The following is a 25221-nucleotide window of genomic DNA, read 5'->3' on the forward strand; positions in this document are numbered from 1 at the left end:
ATGGAAAAGGATGTTACTGGGTAAGCAATGGAATACCACTTTAGAAGTGGTGGGTGGATGTCCCTTATTTTTGGGACTTATGATAGGTAGTCAAAGCCCTGGTGAAGGACTTGGCTCGTGAAGGACTTGGCTCGGTCGCTACGGTCTGGGATGATGATGATGGTGTCCCATTGCCCCATTCCAGCTGGTTCTTGGGAGTATTAGGGGTGTATGAGGATGTTGTTGTTGTGGTCTTCAGTCCTGAGACTGGTTTGATGCAGCTCTCCATGCTACTCTATCCTGTGCAAGCTTCTTCATCTCCCAGTACCTACTGCAACCTACTTCCTTCTGAATCTGCTTAGTGTATTCATCTCTTGGTCTCCCTCTACGATTTTTACCCTCCACGCTGCCCTCCAATGCTAAATTTGTGATCCCTTGATGCCTCAAAACATGTCCTACCAACCGATCCCTTCTTCTAGTCAAGTTGTGCCACAAACTTATCTTCTCCCCAATCCTATTCAATACCTCCTCATTAGTTACGTGATCTACCCATCTAATCTTCAGCATTCTTCTGTAGCACCACATTTCGAAAGCTTCTATTCTCTTCTTGTCCAAACTGGTTATCGTCCATGTTTCACTTCCATACATGGCTACACTCCATACAAATACTTTCAGAAACGACTTCCTGACACTTAAATCTATACTCGATGTTAACAAATTTCTCTTCTTCAGAAACGATTTCCTTGCCATTGCCAGTCTACATTTTATATCCTCTCTACTTCGACCATCATCAGTTATTTTACTCCCTAAATAGCAAAACTCCTTTACTACTTTAAGTTTCTCATTTCCTAATCTAATCCCCTCAGCATCACCCGATTTAATTTGACTACATTCCATTATCCTCGTTTTGCTTTTGTTGATGTTCATCTTATCACTATTTCAAGACACTATCCATTCCATTCAACTGCTCTTCCAAGTCCTTTGCTGTCTCTGACAGAATTACAATCTCATCGGCGAACCTCAAAGTTTTTACTACTTCTCCATGAATTTTAATACCTACTCCAAATTTTTCTTTTGTTTCCTTTACTGCTTGCTCAATATACAGATTGAATAACATCGGGGAGAGGCTACAACACTGTCTCATTCCTTTCCCAACCACTTCTTCCCTTTCATGCCACTCGACTCTTATAACTGCCATCTGGTTTCTGTACAAATTGTAAATAGCCTTTCGCTCCCTGTATTTTACCCCTGCCACCTTCAGAATTTGAAAGAGAGTATTCCAGTTAATGTTGTCAAAAGCTTTCTCCAAGTCTACAAATGCTAGAAACGTAGGTTTGCCTTTTCTTAATCTTTCTTCTAAGATAAGTCGTAAGGTTAGAATTGCCTCACGTGTTCCAACATTTCTACGGAATCCAAACTGATCTTCCCCGAGGTCCGCTTCTACCAGTTTTTCCATTCGTCTGTAAAGAATTTGCGTTAGTATTTTGCAGCTGTGACTTACTAAACTGATAGTTCGGTAATTTTCACATCCGTCAACACCTGCTTTCTTTGGGATTGGCATTATTATATTCTTCTTGAAGTCTGAGGGTATTTCGCCTGTCTCATACATCTTGCTCACCAGATGGTAGAGTTTTGTCACGACTGGCTCTCCCAAGGCCATCAGTAGTTCTAATGGAATGTTGTCTACTCCTGGGGCCTTGTTTCGACTCAGGTCTTTCAGTGCTCTGTCAAACTCTTCACGCAGTATCTTATCTCCCATTTCATCTTCATCTACATCCTCTTCCATTTCCATAATATTGTCCTCAAGTACATCGCCCTTGTATAAACCCTCTATATACTCCTTCCACCTTTCTGCCTTCCCTTCTTTGCTTAGAACTGGGTTGCCATCTGAGCTCTTGATATTCATACAAGTGGTTCTCTTCTCTCCAAAGGTCTCTTTAATTTTCCTGTAGGCAGTATCTATCTTACCCCTAGTGAGACAAGACTCTACATCCTTACATTTGTCCTCTAGCCACCCCTGCTTAGCCATTTTACACTTCCTGTCGATCTCATTTTTGAGACGTTTGTATTCCTTTTTGCCTGCTTCATTTACTGCATTTTTATATTTTCTCCTTTCATCAATTAAATTCAATATTTCTTCTGTTACCCAAGGATTTCTATTAGCCCTCGTCTTTTTACCTACTTGATCCTCTGCTGCCTTCACTACTTCATCCCTCAGAGCTACCCATTCTTCTTCTACTGTATTTCTTTCCCCCATTCCTGTCAATTGTTCCCTTATGCTCTCCATGAAACACTCTACAACCTCTGGTTCTTTCAGTTTATCCAGGTCCCATCTCCTTAAATTCCCACCTTTTTGCAGTTTCTTCAGTTTCAATCTGCAGTTCATAACCAATAGATTGTGGTCAGAATCCACATCTGCCCCTGGAAATGTCTTACAATTTAAAACCTGGTTCCTAAATCTCTGCCTTACCATTATATAATCTATCTGATACCTTTTAGTATCTCCAGGATTCTTCCAGGTATACAACCTTCTTTTATGATTCTTGAACCAAGTGTTAGCTATGATTAAGTTATGCTCTGTGCAAAATTCTACAAGGCGGCTTCCTCTTTCATTTCTTCCCCCCAATCCATATTCACCTACTATGTTTCCTTCTCTCCCTTTTCCTACTGACGAATTCCAGTCACCCATGACTATTAAATTTTCGTCTCCCTTCACTACCTGAATAATTTCTTTTATCTCGTCATACATTTCATCAATTTCTTCATCATCTGCAGAGCTAGTTGGCATATAAACTTGTACTACTGTAGTAGGCATGGGCTTTGTGTCTATCTTGGCCACAATAATGCGTTCACTATGCTGTTTGTAGTAGCTAACCCGCACTCCTATTTTTTTTATTCATTATTAAACCTACTCCTGCATTACCCCTATTTGATTTTGTATTTATAACCCTGTAATCACCTGACAAAAAGTCTTGTTCCTCCTGCCACCAAACTTCACTAATTCCCACTATATCTAACTTTAACCTATCCATTTCCCTTTTTAAATTTTCTAACCTACCTGCCCGATTAAGGGATCTGACATTCCACGCTCCGATCCGTAGAACGCCAGTTTTCTTTCTCCTGATAACGACGACCTCTTGAGGATACGGTGCATGAAATTTGTTTGCGGAGTAGGTCTGGGGGATAGTGCCTGTCTGTGAAGGCCTCTGTGGAATCTTCAGCGTACTGGGCATGGGAATTCTTGTCACTGTAGATACTCTATCCACAAGTGGCCAGGCTATAAGGAAACAATTTTGCTTTAATTTCCCCTTTACACCTTACCTCTCACATTACACAATTTTATACAACAATTTTGTATTATCTTTGCTTTCATACACATCTCATTAATGAACTTTTGTGTATTTGATCAAATAAGCAATATACTAAACCAAAAGAAGACAGGCAATTTTCTACATAGCAAGTAGTGGATAAGTTAATACACAAAAACACACGAGCATTCATAATAACTACACACGCACGGTGAATGGAGGACGATAGGAGGACAGAGGGAGAATAATTTATTAGAGAACAGAAAACCAATACAATGAAAGAAAAGACTTGTCACATTGTCAAACAGAATAGTTGTCTGGTCTAAACCACTCTGCTACAAATTATGTCTTTAATGTTTAAAGAAATTAACAAAATGGAAATGCAAGACAATACAAGCTCAAGTTAGTAAAAACTAAACACGGAGTACATACACTCAAACTTCCAAAAAAGTAGGAAGCATATGTTTTTACTGAGCATGTGTCTGTAAGTCCCTTACAGATACTAATACACTTGCGTACACTGACAATGAGGGAAAATTGCAACACCAAGAAGGAGTTGTGCAACATAAATGGAAGTTGGCAGACATGTTTCTATATCTGAACAATAATGTCTATTCAAATTTCACGGCAGCCGCATAAGAGGGGTGCTAGTAGCATCACTATAAGGATGTAAATCAAGTTTGCTTTAAACACATGCTGTAACCATAGTGAGCGTTAGTTACCTTTGAGACTGAACGAGGTGAGTTGATATTATTCAAGAATGCCTTTAAGGTGACAAACATGCCAAATCAACACCTCACTAAGTTTCAACGAGGTTATGTAGTAGGGCTACAAGACGCTGGATTTTCCTTCTGCAATACTGCAAAAAGACATGATTGCTGGCAGCAATGGTCATGAGAATGTATGGCCACAAGAAGACCAGACTCCAGCTGGCGATCTACAAAGAGGGAAAATCATTGTGTTTGGTGTATGGTTCTGGTGCATCAATGCATCTGCAGCAGCAATGTGAACAACAGTTGGCCCATACAACAAACTGTTACAAATCGGTTACTTCAAGGACAGCTCTGAGCGAGATGCCATGTAGCGTGCATTCCACTGACTCCAAACCACTGCCATTTGTGACTTCACTGGTATCAAGCGAGAGCTTATTGAAGGGCAGCGTGGAAGTCTGTTGTATTTTCTGGTGAAAGCTTATTCGGCCTCAGTGCCAGTGATGGCTGTGTGTTGGTTAGGAGGAGGCCAGTTGAGGGCATGTAAGTAACCTGCTGCGTCATCGACACGCTGGATGGTCTGGGGTGCTATTTCGTATGACAGCAGGAGCACTCTTGTAGTTATCCCATGCACCCTGACTGCAAATTTGTATGTCAGCTTGATGAATCAATCCATGTTGTGCTGCAGTTCATGAACAGCATTCCAGGGGTATTTTCCAAGAGGACAAAACTTGCCCACGTACTGTTGTTGTAACCCAACATCCTGTACAAAGTGTCAACATGTTGCCTTGGCCTGCTCAATCACCAGATCTGTCTCCAATCAAGCACATATGGGACATCATCAGACTATAGCTCCAGTGTCATCCACAAACAGCATTAACCATCTCTGCATTGACCAACCAAGTGCAACAGGCATGGAACTCCATTCCACAAACTGACATCCAGAACCTGTACAACACAATGCATGGGCGTTTGCATGCTTGCACTCAACATTCTGGTGGTTAGACTGGTTATTAATGTACCAGTATTTCACATTTGCAATGGCTTATCTCACACTTACATTAACCTTTGAGTTTGAAATGTAAATCTCTTAAATATGTTACCTAGACAAATGTATTCCTGAAATTTCATTACTCTACATTACTTATTTTTTTGGTGTTGTGAATTTTTTTTCCATCAGTGTATATACAGTCCTAAAAGTAATAATGCACATGAGGTAGTACTCTTTCAACAGACTTAAAAAGTTATGCCAACTTCTGACACTCTGTGTGTGACTACTGTGGCTATTTTCATTCCCCATGGAGTTGCTCTTACACACACTTTTCCCTGTCTTCCAACACTCACATTTCTATTATTCTTCTTTGTGGATGATAATAGGGCCACACTGATTGAAACCTTCCTCGTTGGGCATCAGGTCATCTAGTACTCCCAGCCAGTACCTTGTTCTTTATTTCCAACTTCACAGAAGTTCTACTTCTTACTTAGCAAGACAAGTAGGCCTGGAAGAAAGGATATTGTGGAGAAATAGTTCAGCCAAAGTCTAGCAGACTGGTTCCAGTTTGGAAAGGAGGAGATAAGTACCAGCAGAAGTGAAACTATGAGCCCAGGATTTGAGTTGCCCTGGGTAGCTCAGGTGTAAGAGCAATGCTTACGAAAGAAAGTTCTGGACCGGTATACAGTTTTAATCTGCCTAGCTGTTTCCTAATATGAGTATATGAGCTACTAGGGTGACTGGCAATAGTCTGATACATGCAAGTCCACACAGAGCAAGTTAGCTATATGGAAGAGTTAGCAATGTGTCAGATTTACAACTGCAACAGTAGTGGGAAGCTAACGTTTTGACACTGAGCCTTTTTTCCCACTAAGGTGAAAGCAGAAAAGCTACAGTATCTGAGTACATTGTTGATAACATGCAAACATTTATATTATTGTGATTTGCCTTTACTGTAGTAGCAGCAATGAAGTTATAGAAAAAAGAAATACTTTTTGTGATTGATTGCTAAATGAATTAAAACTGGCTAAAACAGTAAAGAAAAAAAAGAGTGAAAAAAGTAATCATCTATGATCTACCCTTTTCATTTACATAAAAACAAATAACTGCCATTAATGAGAAAAGGAAAATTGGTGGGGGAAAACGTGAAACAGGAATATATTATAATGTAGAGTTACAGAAAAGTTTAGTTCAAAAATAAAAGAAGGTAGCCAGGACATGTTAGAATGACTGCATAGCAATTATTTCCATTTGTTAAGGCTGGCTGAAATGGACAAATGCAAGGCACCAAGTCTTCCATTACCAAATTTCCCTCCCAAAAAATAGATGCTTATGACAAGATGACAGAAATACCTACAGTTATAGAGTAGAAGATTCTTCTTAAGCCAATTCAAGAGGAAAAGTATGACTAATAGCATCATCTGGAAAAAAACTCCAGTTTTAGAAACTTAATAAGATCAATTCAGCAAAAGTGGCATTAAAGAAGACTAAAAGTGTCATGAGATACAAATCTAAGAGCAACAGAATACCGATTGGAATAGCTGAGAATCTGATAACTGTTATGTTGGAAACTGTAGTTTTCAAGACAGAAATAAAAAGTGAAATAAGGCCAACTATTTAAAACCGACAAGACCTCATCAAAATGCATACAGGAGAATCAATTATGATCATGGGATAATTAGTAATATGCAGGCATCAGGTTCCAGAATTATACTTCACACTCTTATTTATGTTGAGAGGCTTTGGTAAGATATGTTTAAGGATAATTTAAGAAAATATTAGTACAAATACTTGATGGTTTGTACATTGTTTGATTAATGAATGAAACAAACTTGCAGGTAGCAAATTATTTAAATTAATCAATTTCTCTGCTGAATAGTCATTGATTAAAGAAAATAATTAAAAGTTCAAACTTTTTTATACATATGAGTAATTTGTTAAGGAAGGTTTTTTTTTAATTAATTTAGTAACCAGTCTTCCAATTGGTTCAATGCGGCTCACCATGATCTCTCTTTTGCCAATATTCTTCTCAGAGTAACACCTACAAGCAATATCTTCAATTATTTGTTCTACATATTCTAATATCTGCCTGTCCCTACAATTTTTATACCTTTATCACTCATGTCTTCCTACATATCGTATCACACTATTGCTTCTTCTAGTTAGTGTTTTTTACATATTACTTTTCTCACAGGTCTAAGGAGGACCTCTTTGTTTCACATCTTGTCAATCATTTTGATTCTCTTCATTTCCAGTTCTCCCACAGTCCATGATTCACTTCAATTCTACACTGTACTGCACGAATTCATAATCAGAAGTATCTTTGTCAAATTAAGACCCATGTTTGACACTAGTACACTTCTTTTAGTGAGGAAGTACCCCCCCCCCTCGGCCCTGTCCCCTCTCTCTCTCTTTTCTTCCCCCCCCCCCCTCCGTGTGTGTGTGTGTGTGTGTGTGTGTGTGTGTGTGTGTGTGTGTGTGTGTACACATGAGCAATAGTCTGCTACTTATATCCTCCTTGCTTTGTCCATCTTGTGTTATTTTACTTCCAAGCTGGCAGAATTCCTTTACCATGGCATGCTCTTCAATTTTATCACTTCTATTGCTCCATAATGCCTTTGTCTTTCTGTGCATCACTCTCATCCATATTCTGCACAATTCCATTAAATAGATTATATACTGTAAATGGATAGGTAAAAAATATACTCACTAAGCACCAGCAGAAGAAGAAACACATAAAAAAAGGTTTTGCATATGCAAGCTTTTGGAGACAGTGGCTATTTCTTCTGGCAGAAGGGCTGAAGGAGAAGGAAGAGGGGTGAAGGAAAAGGACTGGAGAGATTTAGGAAAAGGAGTAGAGTTCCACGGCCACCCAGAATCTTGTGTCAGGGGAGATTTATCGGATGGTATTAGAAGAAAAGACATTGTTGGGGCTGCACCAGACGAGATTTGAAAGCCTGAGAACTAAAAGGTGGAAGACAGGATAATATGCAAGACAGATTACTGCTAAAACATCATGCACGAGTTAATGAGAGTGAAAAGCTACGTGCATTATATGTATTTGAGGTGGGAGGGGGAAGGCAAAAAATAGACAGGTCAAAAAATGAATGATGCAGGTGTAGTTACTGCAAAGAAATGCTGTGACACAAGAAATTAACGTAAATTAACGCCATGTGGGTGGTGAGAACCAAGGACATATTGTAGCACTAGTTCCCACCTGTGGAGTTCTGAGAAACTGGTGTCTGGGGGAAGAAGCCAGATGGCACGTGTGGCGAAACGGGCACCAAGGTCACAACTGTCATGTTGTATAGTATACTTTGTGCTGCCAGTATACACCTCCTCCCTGGCCCATTTATCCTAACTGGTAACTTGGTGGTAGTCATGCCGATGTAAAAGGCTGAACACTTTTTACATAACAGCTGATATATGGCATGTGTCATTTCACAGGTGGCTCTCCCTTTGATAGTATATGTTTTGCCAGTTACAGACCTGGTGTAGGTACTGACAAGATGGTACAAAGGGCAAGTCTTGCAGCAGGGATGGTCACAAGGATAGGAGCCACAGAGTAGGGAGATGGGTGCAGGAGCAGCACACAGTCTGAAAAGGAAATTCCAGAGATTGGGAGGGTGACAAAATACTATTCTAAGGGTGGTGGACAAAACCTCAGACAGAATGGATGTCTTTTTAGAGCATGATTTTAAGAAGTCATAGCTTTGCCAAAGTAGCTGATTAATACATTCAACACCAGGATAATAATTAATGACAAATAGTGTATTCTGAAGTTGTTTTTTGGAGGGATCAGTAGTACCAGGATTGGATGTGATAGCCAGGCAATCTGCTTTTGAACTAGGCTGATGGGGTAATTACACCCAGAGAAGGCTGAGGTGAGAATGGTGGTGTATTGCTGTAAACAGTCTGCAGCCAAACAAATGTGTTTGGCTCAAATGCCAAGCTGTATGGGAGGTAACGTTTGATATGGAAAGGATGGTAACTGTCAAAATGTAAATACTGTTGTTTGTTAGTAGGTTTAAAGTGAACGGAAGTGTGTAGCTGACCTACAGTGAGGATGAGATCAATGTCTACGAAAGTAGCATGAGATTTGGAATAGGATCATGCGAAATTTAAAAGGGAGAATGTATTTAGAGATTCCAGGAATTTTAACAGGTCAGCCTCCCATGAGTTCATATGGCACAGATGTCAACAATTGTCAAAAATTGATTATTTTCGACGTTATATGAAATAGATCATGTAGCACTTTTCCATTTTTCTATACAACAGCAATTTCATCTGCAAATCTTTTAATGCCACTTCTTGATTTTTTTGATTTTTTTTTTTAAATTTCCTTCATTGTTCTTCAATATACAGAATGACTACTAGAGAAGAGAGACAATCATCATCTTATGGCCTAATTATCTGAACACTTCACTCTTGGCCTTTCAAGGTTATGAGTCCCTCTTGTTTCTTGTACATGTAGTAAATTACCTGTCTTTCTTCGCTGCACATACCAACGTTTCTGAGAATTTCAAACGCCTTGCACCATTTTAAGTTACTGAACACATTTTGTAGGTTGACAGATCCCATAAAAAACTCTTGAATTTTCTTAAGTCTTACTTCTATTATCAAGTGTATCATCAGAACTGCCTCTTTGCTGCTTTTATATTTCCTACAGACCAGCTTATCACTGTCTAAGAGAGCTTCAGTTTTCTTATCCCTTCTTCCGTATACCATTCAGGTCAACAACTTAAATACATGAGCTGTCAAGCTGGGTGTGAAGTAGTTCTCACTTTTGTCTGCCTTAGCTATATGTGGGATAGAGCACATTATTTTTCTCTGAAAACTTGATGGCATATATCCAAGAGTCTTTTTCAGTTACCAGCCCTACAATGATTTTAGAAATTCTGCTAGAAAGTTATCTAACCCTTCTGCCTCCTGACATTTCATCTTCTATCAAGCTATCGGACAGTTCCTCCTCTCTTTGTAGGCACCCTCAATGTACTCTTTCAATCCGTCTGCTCTCTCCTCAAACAAAGGTGTCCATTAAATGAAAATACAGACAGTTAAAAAAATCACAGTGTTAGATCCCTTCACTATGTACTATTACTTCTGAAGTGTAGTCACCTCAGACAAAATACTGTATATGTGTGTGTGGGGGGGGGGGGGGGGGGGGGGCAAAATCATTGTCACCATATGCAGTCCCACTGCGGAGTGAGAAATCTCTATAGGTGATCTCACAAAACCAACAGAACCTCTTCTCTAGAGCTCTGTTTAAAAAAATTAAATGAAATAATGTTCATCTCAACACAATGTATGTTATAAATAAAATATTATATTCTGAGTTATTAAAAGCTACTCACCGTAACCACTTTATCAAAAAGTGCAGAACCAAGCCCAACACTCCTATAATCTGGTGTTACATAGAGATCTTCTAGGAACATTGATTTACCATTCCAAGTAGAGTATCCATAAAAGTATATTGCATATGCGATCAGTTGGCGAGTTTTGGTTACAGCATCTTCTAATCCTTAAAGCATAAAATATAGGATACGTTAGCAAACACTAAGATGCAAGAGTTACTAGAGTATTTATAATTAAATGCATTTTTATTATTTTTCTCATTAGTGTTTCTTAATTCCAGTCATAATCACCTTAAAAGCATTACCACATTTTTTTTAAATTACAAATAGTGCCTAATCATAATGCTTCCAGATACTTCTCAACTGCTCTACATGTAATAAATACAAAGGTATGTGACTGTGACTTCCTTTTTATCTAGTTAATACAACAACTGTGTTTTTATTTGGTTGTTTATTTTTTGTTCAAAAATTGGATTTCATTTGGTCATAAATGTCTGCTGTTGTGTTTATAATGAAAACTTCTAAAAGTGGCAGAACAATTGTTCCCTCCTTAAAAAGCCAATATGTGATAGTAAGAAAGGCTATTTTACAACTTATTTTTAATTTTCATTCATGCATCAAACAATTTAATTTCAAAGAAGGGAACATTTAACTTTTCTTGATGTACCTTATACAAGTAACAACTTTTCTGATGTAGAGATTCTTTTCTCATTGATTGTAGTAAGATGACATGTTGCATTGCAGACAGACACAACAAAAAGAGTTACACATTTAGCTTAGCCTTTTCCTGAAAGACAACACACACATTGACAGAAGCAAGCATACCTCATGCACACATGACCGCCCAGCATACCTCATGCACGTGTGACCGCTACGTCTGCCCAGAGACAGTGGTCATGTGTGAAGGAGGTGTGCTTGCTTGTGTGAATGTGTGTGTTCCCTATCCGAAAAATGCTTGGCTGAAAGCTCAGTTGTAACAGTACTTTTGTTGTGCCTGTCTGCAACTCAATGTATCATCTGTATCAGGCATAACAATCTATCGTCTCGTAACAGTCTATCCTTTCCATAATATTGTTGATATTTCAACCCAGACTTTGAGTTGTTTTGTTATAATAATTGTAAATCTCCAAAATTATTAGCATACAAAAATGAACTATTAGGTCTTTAAAAATCGGCAGTATTATAATACTAACCAAAAGCTCCTCTCTTTTCTTCTTTGTCTGGAACAACAGCATCTTCTTCTGGTCCTGCAGCAACTTCTGCCACATAACAGTGGAAGAACGGGTGTCTGGAATCAAATCCGTCTTCTTCAAGTGCTAAACATTTAAAAAGAAGATCGTTACCAAGATCTTGTAATTGCTTCCAAGTATAGCTCATTTAAAAAAGACCGCAAGTTGCATTGTGTAAATATACATCTACATACATACTCTACCTGTACTGAGTATGGCAGAAAATACTTTGTTCTAAGGCTCACCATCCCCTTTCCTGTTCTATTCGCAAATGGAACGAGTGTAAAATGATTGCCTGTTTGTGTCTATAAAAGGCCTGATCCCATTATTTTCTTGTTACAGTTCTTACACAAGATGAACATTAGATGCAGCTTAGAATCATTCTGCAGCCTGTTGCAAATACTGGCTCTGTAAACTTCTTCACAAGTGTTTCACAACAAAGACAGTCATCTTTCCGCCAAGGTTTTGAATTTGAGTTCATTTCTGTAAATTCTCATGTGACTAAACTAACCAGTATCAACATCAGCAGCACACTTCTGATTTGCTTCAATGCTTCCCTTTACTCTGACTTGGTAAGCATCCACTACAGCAGTACTCAAGAATGAGTCGCATAAGTAATTCTGCTTTATAGGTGAGCTGCATTTTCTCAGAACTCTTCCAATCCAACCGTACTCAACTATTTGTCTTTCTTACAGCTGACCTAACGTGCTCACTTGATTTCAAGCCATTCTGCATTTTTCCATCTTGATAATTAATGACAGTCAGGCAACATATCACTAACACTGTATTCACACATTCCAGTAATATTTCTCCTATCTACTTGCATTTCCTTACATTGGTATACATTTCAAGCAAGTTGCCATTGATTGCACAAAATATAAATTCTGTCAAAGTCATCCTGCATTCCCTACAGTCACTCAATGACAAGACTTTTCCCTACACAGCAGCTTCATCAGTGAACAGTCTCAGATTGATGACCACCTTACACAACAGATCATTTATGTACATGGAGAACAGAAGTGGTTCTGTCACATTGCAATGGAGTGCTCCTGTGATTACCTTTGTCGTTGATGAAACTCACCATCAGAGACAACATACTGTTTGTATTACTGAAAAAGTCTTCATGCCAGTCACATATTTGAGAATCTATTTCCCATACATGGATCTACGTTGACTGTCTGCAGTGTGGTAGAGTGTTTTACACTTTCTGGAATCTAAAAATATACAATTTACCCATTGGCCTATATATCCATGATGTGAATGATATTGTAACAGACAAGAAAGAGTTGCATTTTGCATGACTGATGCTTTCTAAGTCCATGCTGATTTATGAATAGAAGCTTTTCCCTCTCTAGGAATTATGGGACACAATGGAAAAAGAAACCTCTCTCAAAAGTAAGGAAATAGTGAATTTTTCAAGTAGTTTTAACATTTTTTGGTGTAAATTGATAGATTCAGTAGTATTTGGCTTCCAGGTCTCCCAATTATTTCAGTTATAATGAACTTCTGTTATCTGAAAGCTAGCTGTGATTTTCTAAATGGATAAAGCAATCTTGTGTCTATGGACAGACAAATCTGGAGTTGTGCCGTTTAGGGCTTTATCAATGTAATGACTGCTTGAATGGTTCACAGGCATTGCATCAGATACTCTAGTGTAAGCTAGCTGCACAATATTTTCATGGGACAGCTAATTGTCAACTTCTGTCAGTGAGCACCTGAAGATGATGAGCAGCAGTCTTTAGTAAATATTTTGCACTTTACACAAAACTACGACTTCTGCCCTACCCCCCCCCCCCCCAGACACTGTCTCACGTATTCATGTACTCCACTGCCTTGCATGCTCCCTAACTTTTAGTCAAAACTGTTTGACTCTAGTACCAGGAGATATTATGTTAACACAGGAGAACTGATAAGCTTTTTTTATATACCTTTCATGACAGGTAACTACAATGTTCATAACAGGTGACTTTCTAATTAACATCATACAACAGACGGAAATAATATGCTACTCACAAAAATTGCCTTAATTAGCATTTTTTCTGAAGTATCAAATCTAGTGTCATACAGTGGTATCCAGCATACTCGCTACAATTTGCGAGCACCATAGTACACTATTTTACAAGATATTTTTGTGCTCCCATAGTTAGTAATGCTCAACCATGATATTATTGGACTTGGCAGTTATTGGAAACATGTGGTGAAGTTACAATGATGAATAAGAAAAACGCATTGCTGGGCTTTCCAATTTGTTGTACTTATACTATCAACCCTGATTACACATTGACCCAAGATAAGCTGACCAAAGTGCCCTAACTCCCCTATGCAATAATATTGTGGTCGAGTAATTTGTTACTACATAACATAAACCATCTGTTTGAATAATGTGTGTCTTATTTTTGTCCCATATGGTAAGATGTTTTTTGTGATTTCTTCACAGATATTCAAACTTTGTTGCTTTTATGTTGACATTTTTGATTTTTGAAGAGGATAGAGAAGTTATTTTTTAATTCGGGTCAGATTATGTTAAACCTGCTTGCAAATGATTTTTTAAGTAATGGTAGACAAAACTCTGTTCCTTAACAATGAAACTGTTACCTGGAGAGCTGCCGTTTTATGTGCTGATGTAACAGAGTTTCGTCTTAACTACAAAATAGATGTGCTTGCTTATACTAACTTAACTGATGAAATGACAAGTGCAAATATAAATACAAATGAATGCTACACAGTTAGTGCACTGATGGCTGAAAATACTATTTTCTTCTTCACAAATACTGGTTTTTACTTTCATTTTGGTGATTTGGTTACATTCATAGCCAGAGGAGCACATGTTCCACATTCCTGCCTCAAAAGTTAACAGTTTTCTCTTAAGTTAGGAGGAATATGAGGTGGCTGAATTGAGCAGTGCTGTCCTCACTTGGATCACTGGCAGTTTAGTGCTGTAAGATTCATCTCTCATGAAAGTCATAACACTGTGGACATTATAGATTTTACACAGTCTCTCAAGTTCCTTTGCTAATGTGCAGATTTCAGAACAAGTTAATTACTACTCAGAACGTGTGCACAAATTTTTTCAAAAAAAATTATTTTGTTAGTCCTTGGATCTCATCATGACACTCTTTATTCTCTGACCATTGAAGGCCTCTTGTAGCAAAAGTACAGTGGCTGACAACAGAGGGTGGACACCGACTAACTGTGCAGCCACTGCACCTACCAACAGATGTTGACTGCTGCGCTGCTTTCCACAACCCTCAAACTTTATAGAACTCATTGTTTTAATACACAGAAACATAACCACCTCTCTTTGGCTTTGTTTCATCCATTTATACTTGGACTAAGTATTCCTTAAGAACATGCTCTTAAATAAATTGAGAGCTTAAAGCAAGCCAAGTTTTGTCACCTCACTTGCACTTAAGTAAGAGAATTCTCGCTGCTGAAAAATTTAACAGAGGTCAATGTGACTGACTTGTTACATCATGTTAAGTGAATGTCTCTAAATTAAAGGTAGAACACCAATAATGAATAACATTACAAATTGGGTGGAGAAACAAAACAGCTGCTAAAACAACTAACTGTAAACTTGAGGAGCTTTCCTCATTCAAAAGGAGGTGATTCCATGTCAAGCAGTATAGGGGTCTCCATTCAACCATCTCAAATTTTGTTTAAATCTTCTATGCTGGTTTGCTATGTGAGCAGCAGAGGTATCTAAATTTTTAGACCACATATTTTAAAAATTATTTATGGCAACCTTTTAAGTGAAGGGATGACAAAAATGTTGCAGTGACATTTCAAAACTTTTGGTCAAGTTTGAACTGCTCTATTTCAAAGAAAAATTGTGGCATAGCTGCAAAACTGGGGAAGACTGTTGAACATTTTGCAGTGTACACATTCTGTAAGTTTTATGCCGTTTGAGCCATTATTTTTACTCCAAGCAAACTCAAAGTGATCAATAAATTTTGCTTTGACAAAATTTCTCCCATGTATAAGTACCTCGTTCTCTTTATGTACATTGTTTAGGAAGCTTTCCTTTTGTGACTTTACTATCTCTACTAGCTTGTCAATAAAACCTGTAATTTTTATCACTAATAAATTTTATGCATCCCAAAAGGCTTTTGAGATGTTTCAATGGACAGTTCAAAAAAGTTCATGTTTGATCCCCGATCAACATATCATGAATATACGTATGACTTCTAAAACATCACTGGTTCAGCAATACTTTTCTCAGATGCAGTCATTATAAAAACTGATAGCTTTGGAAATATAGAAAGACCCAAACACAGCCTGGGAGTCTCTGCTAAGTATCCAAAAACCTTGGAAACTTACCGAAGAAACTTATACAAAGCTTGGCAACAGCTATTAAGGACCCATTAGGGAACTTGAAATAAATCTGTAACCCATGACTGAACTTGACTTGTTATTGGATTTAGCACCTTACAATAAGGATATCAACTTTCTTTACTAACTGGTAGTGTCAATATCCACCATGGACCTAAGCAAGATTTGAATTTCATTATGACTCATAAATACTTAAAAATTCCTATGTTTTATGATACCCCAAAATAATGATCTGCTTGAGAGAGTTGCTGGATAATTGTAAGACATTTGAGCAAAAGCAAGTATGGAAATTTCAAATATTGTAGAAAGAAGAATGGTCTTTCAAATAGCGATTAACACATGTATGCACCAGGCATACTTTTCACGAAACAAGAGTTTAAAAGTCACTTTTTTTTCCCTCTAGCAAATTTCTGTTTGGTCAACTTCAGCCCAACAATCTCAAAACCTATAAGCCCACAATTAATACTACTTGCAGGTTTTATGAACAAGCTACTAGACAACAAAGTCACAAAAGGAGAACGTCCTACTTAAGCTTGGGAGAAGCTTTGTAACAACAAAATTTACTGATGACTGTGGAGTGCCACTTGGAGCAAAAATACAGGATAAAACACTTAAAACTTACAGAATGTACACAAGGCAAATTTTAACCATTTTACCAAGTTTTGCAGCTTTAATCATAATTATCCATAGAAATAAACTACTTCAAACTTGACCAAAACTTTTCAAATATCAGAATGACATTTTATCTCCCTTGACAATGTTCCTACTCACAAAATACTAGTTTTGGGGCTACATATCTCCCTTTCACTGGCTGTTTAGTAAACCTACAAACAAAGTGTGAACAAAATGTATGAGTCAAGTGGAGAACATCACTAAACCTAGACTGCTTGATGTGGAATGACCAGACATAGTTGCAACAATTCATCAAAACCTTATGTGTGTAGTTACTGCTGCCATGCAATAAATTCAAAAGAGAAGGCATGTACTGAATTTTGTCTAGTGACAATAATCTCAATATTAACAATATAAAAATGAAATTGCTTGTTATACTATTCATGAGAGTAACACTGCTACACTTCAGAAAGTGGGTAAATTAGCAGGTAATAATTATACACTATTGGTGTAGTTAAATGAAAAAAGTGTGAAAAGAACTACTGAAAAATATGTTAGAATAAATATTAAAAGTTCCCAATTACGCCATACAAACACAAAATTTACACACTGCGTCAGTCTGAAACTACAGTTCATTGAACTATTTCAAAATTCCTTTTTAATCACAAATACACAGAACACCACCAAAATATGTCTTGTCCAATAATCAATTTGGACACACACACACACACACACACACACACACACACACACACACACACTAATATCCATGGAGTCAATAGATACAACTGAGAAATGGTGCCAAGATGTGCTTCATAAGTTAGGTTTGGGTTCTCATTTGTCACACCCCATTAGAATCTATATCTGTTTATCATCCACTATTGGAAGTCCTCAATCTTGTTGCAATACATGATTACAATGTTTTGCCTGTGATTTTGTCATTATCTCAGCAATTATCCATTTTGGTGGACAGGTTCTCAAGTTATTTCACAGGATTCTATATTTTTTTGTAAAGTTATTCTTAGAGTGTGTTTGTTTCTGTTTTGTGCATTCTTAATTGCCACTTGTTTTAAATAAAGGTTAATGGCACTTTTCTTGGCAAAAAATAGGTGCGTAATCTATGAGTACGACAGGCTTCAAAGAGTAACCATCTTGCACTGACCTGACTATAGGTTCGTTGTTTCTTTTGACTGCACCATTTTGTTCTAGCTCACGCAAAACTATTGTCTGATGATTAATCCCTTATCTATTTCAAAAATTTGACACATCTTCATTGAGATATATTTGCCAATTGTCTGTGCGCAGTAACAAATGTTCTACCTCATTTATCTTTTAACCTAGTTTTTCAAATCTCTGATTTTCTGAGTCACCTGACTTTTACTTTGGGTAGTGTACAAAAACACTTTCCTTGAAAAATCGTCACTTAGGGCAAGGAAAGTCACTAAAGACTGCTATTTAACTGTGGTCATACAACATGCCTGCCATTTTAATTCAGTCTGAAGATCTATATACGTCCACACAGTTCTTTTTCACAGGTAGACTGTCATTATTAACCACAACTTGAGAGTTCACCACTGGTGTAACACCATTTTCTTGACATGATAGCTACGTCCTAAATCACTTGAATCTACATATCATTATGCTGCCAGATCAAGTCTGGTGTTATCATGTTCTGCCAGGCATTTGTATGTATTACAATTATAGCATCTTGGAACTTTTATTTCATGTCATGTTGTTCTTTTGGTTCCTTTTATTGTCTGTACAGATTGTAGATGAATGACAAAGTACTTCATTCTTTACCTCCTGTAGCAACTCCACATTTCTAGTATGAGAATGTTTGAATTTCCTAAAATCATGGTCATCCATCTGCAGTCATCTGAAAGGCCCACCAGCAGGATACAACAACCCATTCTTCTTTACTTTTAAATTCAACTGCATTTCACTCTTGAGAGATAAAGATAATTTTAGATACATAATCCTCTACGGATGAACATATTTCTAGATGTGGTGTTAGGAGATTTATTAGCCACCCAAAAAATAGATCAGAATCTGCAGGTACCTCTCTCAGTTTGTCTCAGGTCTCCTATGCTGTGTTTGTTTCTTGTAAATGCACATAAATTGGCTGTACATGCTTTCATTGCATCTGGAATTGGGACATACACATATATACATAGCTGCTCACGTTCTAAACATATCTTGATGCCAAATAGGCAAATACAGTAATTTTTTCTGTTCATTCTTGTCTCTACAGGTGGCAGAAAATTTGAATGTTGGAATGCTACTGTATCAACATTCTGTGTTTCATTTAACTTCAAAATGTATCACTATTTCGACTTTATAACATGGGCCCATAAACTGTTAGCAGAGATGTTTACACACTAGGTTGGTTTTAAAACATGATTTATTAAAACCTCTGAAATTTTCGTATTTAATAACCTTTACACAGGACAACAACAAAAATGTGTCTTGTAAAATAGACAAATTTAGACAAAGCATGCTGAAAAGCGTGTGGCATCAATAGATACATTTTAACAGCACCCCAAAGGTTGTTATTTGTAGGTTAGGTATGGATTCTCATTTCTTAAGAAAATTATTCTGCTCACACTCCACTGCAGGGTGAAATTTCATTCTGGAAACATCCACCAGGTGGCTAAACCATGTCTCAGCAATATCCTTGCTTCCTGGAGTGCTACTCCACAAGTTTTGCAGGAGAACTTCTGTAAAGTTTGGAAGGTATAGGAGATGAAGTACTCATGGAAGTAAAGTTGTGAGGATGGGTCATGAGTCATGCTAGGGTAGCGCATTTGGTACATTTTAACAGCACCCCAAAGGTTGTTATTTGTAGGTTAGGTATGGATACTCATTTCTTAAGAAAATTATTCTGCACACACTCCACTGCAAAAGGCAAAGGTCATGAATTCGAGTCTTGGTCCGACACATAGCTTTAATCTGCCAGGAAGTTTCCTGACATACTATTGAAGGTGGTTGAAATAAACAGAATAACATCATTATGGAGGGATCAGGTCTCTTGGCATCCCATCACCATGTTTTAAATGGATGAGAGATGTGGAGAATTTACTATCCCTGCCGTCAGACATTATCGGTAGCAGTTTGGAGGTACTAAAGTTGACCACCGTCAAGCACTACTAGAGGTGGGGCCAACAGCAGCTCAGTGCTGTCAGTGACCTTGGGCCGGTCTTGTTTGATTATGCCGCCTGAGCTCAGTTAAAACACATCTAGCTTCTATTTGTATAGTAACCTGGTTTTGGATATTGACATTCTAGTTTACATTCTTGGTGTTTATGTAGTGTTCCACTCATGACAAACTTGGCTTTGTTCACAGATTACACATTCATGTCAGGTGCGGACACTTCAGTGGTGACAAGTACTACACTATCATTTCTGGCGACACGTTTACAACCAGTGCCAGCGTGATGGACCAAAAGTTTATGGAACTTTGGCAGCAACACCATGAGCAATCATTTACAGGTCAGTCAGTGGGCAAGGCAATGCCCCCACTGCCACTCACTCCCTTAACAAGTCTCCAGAGAGCTGTAAAGTCTACCTCCGACATTTTGACTTTCATTGTCTTGTTTATAACATTTCCAGTGAGTGGCAAATCACTATGTTTCTAGTTAACATTCTTACAAACTGGTGCGGAAATTTCAACCATTCTTGGTTGCTAGTGATTTTTCTTTCAGTGATCTTTATGCTCTGTTAACCGAATACTGATCAGATGGACCACATTGCAGCTAGTCTTCTGTTTAATAAGTGTCATAAACAACACGGACAGATGTACACAGCTTGGACTGCCAACATGCAGTCTCACTCACAAATGCAACTTCAAATGTCAGAACTGTAAGTTTTCTACAGAGAACTGTTGATTTGAGATGTGATTATTTGCGTTGATTTGAGATGTGATTATTTGCATTGCCCAACAGGGAGGTCACAGGACAGGTATACACTCGTGCACATACACACACACATATCCATCCGCACATACACAGACACAAGCAGACATGTCTGCTTGTGTCTGTGTGTGTATGTGCGGATGGATATGTGTGTGTGTATGTGCGCGAGTGTATACATGTCCTTTTTTTCCCCCTAAGGTAAGTCTTTCCGCTCCCGGGATTGGAATGACTCCTTACCCTCTCTCTTAAAACCCACATCCTTTCATCTTTCCCTCTCCTTCCCTCTTTCCTGACGAAGCAACCATTGGTTGCGAAAGCTTGAATTTTGTGTGTACGTATGTGTTTGTTTGTGTATCTATCGACCTGCCATTGCTTTCATATGGTAAGTCACATTGTCTTTGTTTTTAGATATATTTTCCCCACGTGGAATATTTCCCTCTATATATATATAGAGGGAAATATTCCACGTGGGGAAAATATATCTATATATAAAAAACAAAAATGATGTGACTTACCGAACGAAAGCGCTGGCAGGTCGATAGACACACAAACACAAACACACAATTCAAGCTTTCGCAACAAACTGTTGCCTCATCAGGAAAGAGGGAAGGAGAGGGAAAGACAAAAGGATGTGGGTTTTAAGGGAGAGGGTAAGGAGTCATTCCAATCCCGGGAGCGGAAAGACTTACCTTAGGGGGAAAAAGGACGGGTATACACTCGCGCACACACACACACACACACACACACACACACACACACACACACACACACATATCCATCCACACATATACAGACACAAGCAGACATATTTAAAGACAAAGAGTTTGGGCTAAACTCTTTGTCTTTAAATATGTCTGCATATGTGTGGATGGATATGTGTGTGTGTGCGCGAGTGTTTTTCAAACTAGGGTGCAGGGGAACAGTAGCACAGGCACAGACAATATTTTCATTCATTCTTCATTACCAGATGGGTATTCTGTTAGTAAAAGGGTGAATGGCCTTTCAGACTGTGATGCATAAATTTTAACACTAAATGGCTTTTGTACTGAATCAAATGTCACATATAATTACAAACAATGTAAGAAAGCTAAGCTAATCCAATAGCAATACAGAGTTTTTTAAACGTCGTTAAGGAACAAGATTGGCAGGATGTTTATACTGCCAACAACGTAGATGACAAACATAATGCTTTCCTTAACACAGTTCTCATGCATTTTGAGAGTTGGTTTCTATTAGAATGTTCTAAACAGGGTACTATCAGTAACAGGCAGGCTGGGTGGCTGACTAGTGGGATAAGGATATCATGTAAAACAAAATGGGAATTATATAGAAATGTTAAAAGTAGTCACAATCAAGCTGCAGTAGCCCATTACAAAGAGTACTGTAAGGTGCTTAAAAATGTTTCAGGAAGGCAAAGAGTAGGTGGTACACAAACAGAATAGCTAATTCACAGGATAAAATTAAAACCATATGGTCAGTTGTGAAGGAAGTGTCTGGTCAGCAGCACAAGGTCAACAACATAAAGTCAGTTTGTAGTAAAAATATTTCTGTTATTGATAAGTCAGATATATGCACAGTATTTAACAATCACTTTCTGAGCATTGCTGGTGAATTAAATAAAAACTTATTTTCTACAGGTAATCATATAACCCTCTTGGAAAATGCCTTTCTGAGACTGATGCCTAAAATACTGCTCTGTGATGATGACAAGGGGGAGACTGAGGCAATAATTAAATCACTGAAGACTAAGAACTCTCACAGATATGATAGAGTGCCTAACAGAATATTAAAGTACTGTGCTGCACTTGTTAGCCCTGTACTTAGCCATAGTTGTAATTTTTCCTGTAAGAATGATCAGTTTCCTGAACGATTAAAGTACTCGGTAGTAAAGGCGCTTTATAAAAAGGGAGAAGGGGATAATGTAGACAATTTTAGACATATTTCTATACCATCAGTGTTTGCTAAAGTTATTGAAAAGGTGTGTATGTAAGGTTATCATTTTATATCACATAATTTGCTATCAAATATACAGTTTGGCTTTAGAAGATGTTTAAAAACTAAAAATGTTCTATTCTCTTTTCTCTGCTAGGTACTGGATGGATTAAACAAAAGGTTTCGAAAGCTAGGCATATTTTTTGATTTAACTAAGGCGTCTGATTGTGTTGATCAGAAAATATTGCTCCAAAAGTTGAACCATTACAGAATTCGGGGAGTAGCTCACAATTGGTTCACCTTTTACTTTAGAAACAGACAGCAAAAGGTCATTATTCACAGTGTTAAGAATGGCTGTGATGTGGGGTGTGATTGGGGTACGGTCAAATGTGGGTGCCCCAGGGATCAGTGTTGGGGCCAATCCTGTTCCTTATTTAGATAAATGATATGCCCTCTAGTATTACGGGTAATTCTAAAATGTTTCTGTTTGCTGATGACACTAGCTTGGTAGTGAAGGATGTTGAGTAAAACATTGACTCTGTTTCAAATAGTGCAATACATGACATAAGTTCATGGCTTGTAGAAAATAAACTAATGCTAAATCATAGTAAGACTCAGTTTTTATAGTTTCTAACACACAATTCAACAAAACCCAACGTTTTAATTTCACAGAACGGGCATATGATCAGTGAAACTGAAAAGTTCAAGTTTCTAGGTGTTCATATAGATAGCAAACTGTCATGGAAAGCCCACTTTCAGGATCTTGTTCAGACTTAATGCTGACATTTTTACTATATGAACAGTATCTTAAGTAAGTGATCGTTCAACATGAAAATTATTCTACTTTGCTTATTTTCATTTGCTTATGTGGTATGATATTATATTTTGAGGTAACTCTTCCCATTCTAAAAGGATATTTTTGGCTCAGAAACAGGCAGTTCAGGCAATAAGTGGTGTAAGTTTGCGAACCTCTTGTCTACCCCTGTTCACTAGTATGGGTATTTTGACATTGCCCTCTCAATATATTTGTTCTTCACTGGCATTTCTTGTGAGCAATGTTAGCTTATTTCCAAGAATTAGCAACTTTCACTCAGTTAATCTTCTTCAGTAGCACTACAGCCCTTGGTGAGCCTTGGCTTCTTCAACAATCTTCCTCCACACTTCTCGATTATTTGCTGCTCTTTTCTACCACCAGACTCCCATACTGGTGATATCCGTTATTACCCTGTCAATCCATCTTCTTCTAAGTCTCCCTTTTCGCCTAGCTGAATGGATCACACCGTCCATCATTTTTCTTTTTTTTTCGGAATTCTATTCTCTGCCATTCTCTCCAAGTGTCCTAGCCACCGTATTCGCTATGATTTCACAAATTTTTCTATGTCCCTGCCTTGTATTAACTCTTGTAATTCGGCATTGTAGCGTATTCTCCAGCCTTCTTCCTCCCTTATTGGCCCATAGATTTTACATAGTATTATCCAGTCAATGAATCTTAGTGCATTTTTATCATGTTCTGTTCCATACCTCTGCCCCATATGTGATAACTGGGCGGACTAGGTAATTATATATTAGCAGTTTTGTTTTTCTTGTAACAAGGCTATTTTTGAAAAGTTGCATACTTGCAAAGTAAGCTCTGTTTCCTGCTTGTATTCTTTCCATTATAGCCTTTCCAATACTGTTATCATTTGTTATTAGGGCTCCCCAAGTAGTTAATAGAGGACACTCCTTTGAAGCATTTCCCATTGACGTTTAGGTTTTTAGAGGTTCTTCTGGTCTCAGATTGTGACATTACCATATATTTTGTTTTCTTTTCATTTACTATGATGCCAATTTTTAAGGCTTCTGTTTCCATTGCCCGGTGTGTTTCTAAGAGTGTATTGGTATTTCTTCCTACTATAGCAATGTCATCAGCGTATGCACATATCTGGCTAGTTTTCATCAATATGGTGCCTCTTTTGTTGATTTTATTTACTACACTATGCAGGGCTATATTGAATAGGACAGTGGACAGACTATCATCTTGATTCATAACTTTATTAAAGTCAAAGCTTTCACTTGTTCTGCTAAGGACCTTTACTTTTACTTTTGCTCTTGTCTCTGTCATTGTCATTCTGATTAGTCTTATTAGTTTAGCACATATACCAAATTATTTCAGTACTCTGTATAGTTCTTGCCGATTTATGCTGTCAAAGGCTTGTTCGAAGCCAATGAATAGGAAATGCAGATCTATATCATATTCATAGAACTTTTCCAACATTTGTCTTATCACAAATATTTGATCAGTTGTTCCTCTGTCTGGTTGAAAGCCACACTGATATTCCCCTAGTATGCCTTCTGCACACTTCTGTATCCTTTCGTTTAATATACTTGTGAAAATCTTATAAGTTGTGCTCAGGAGTGTTATACCTCTATAATTTTCACATGCTGTTCTGTCCCCTTTCTTATAAATGGGGATTATTATTCCAATTTTCCAATTACCTGGCATAGTTTCTGTTTCCCATATATCTGATATTAATGTGTGCAGTTCCTTTATTACAGCCTCACCACCAGTTTTTATTAATTCCGCAATTATGCTGTCTACCCCAGGGGCTCGATTGTTTTTTGACTTGTGCACAGCTTGGGAGACCTGTTGTAGTGTTGGCTTTCTTGCCTCATTGATTTCATTGTCTATTTCCAGCTCCACTCTTTCCTCCTGTGCGGCTGTCTCTTCATCTTCTAGGACTCAGTTAATATTCAGCAGAAATCCAATCTGCATTTGAATAGCAGTTTCTTAACTCTTGTAAGAAAGGTGTGCAGTATACTGCTGCATCCATTTTCAATAAGCTACCACAAGAATTCGAAAATCTTAATGGTAATCCACATGCTT

The 25221-nt window shown here is 37.8% G+C and overlaps 1 protein-coding gene across 3 annotated transcripts in view; it reads right to left on the reverse strand.

Moving 5' to 3' along the window:
- Positions 1-25221, reverse strand: part of LOC126236671 (thialysine N-epsilon-acetyltransferase-like) — a 58984-nt gene that overhangs the window by 2447 nt on the left and 31316 nt on the right. For all 3 annotated transcript variants that reach the window (XM_049946155.1, XM_049946156.1, XM_049946157.1), the window contains exons 4-5: positions 11536-11658; positions 10343-10509 (exon numbers count right to left, since the gene is read on the reverse strand). In XM_049946155.1, the coding sequence (XP_049802112.1) occupies positions 10343-10509; positions 11536-11658 (290 nt within the window). The remainder of the gene's footprint in view (positions 1-10342; positions 10510-11535; positions 11659-25221) is intronic.

Source organism: Schistocerca nitens, chromosome 2, assembly GCF_023898315.1.
Source record: "Schistocerca nitens isolate TAMUIC-IGC-003100 chromosome 2, iqSchNite1.1, whole genome shotgun sequence".
In the NCBI taxonomy this organism is placed as follows: domain Eukaryota; kingdom Metazoa; phylum Arthropoda; class Insecta; order Orthoptera; family Acrididae; genus Schistocerca; species Schistocerca nitens.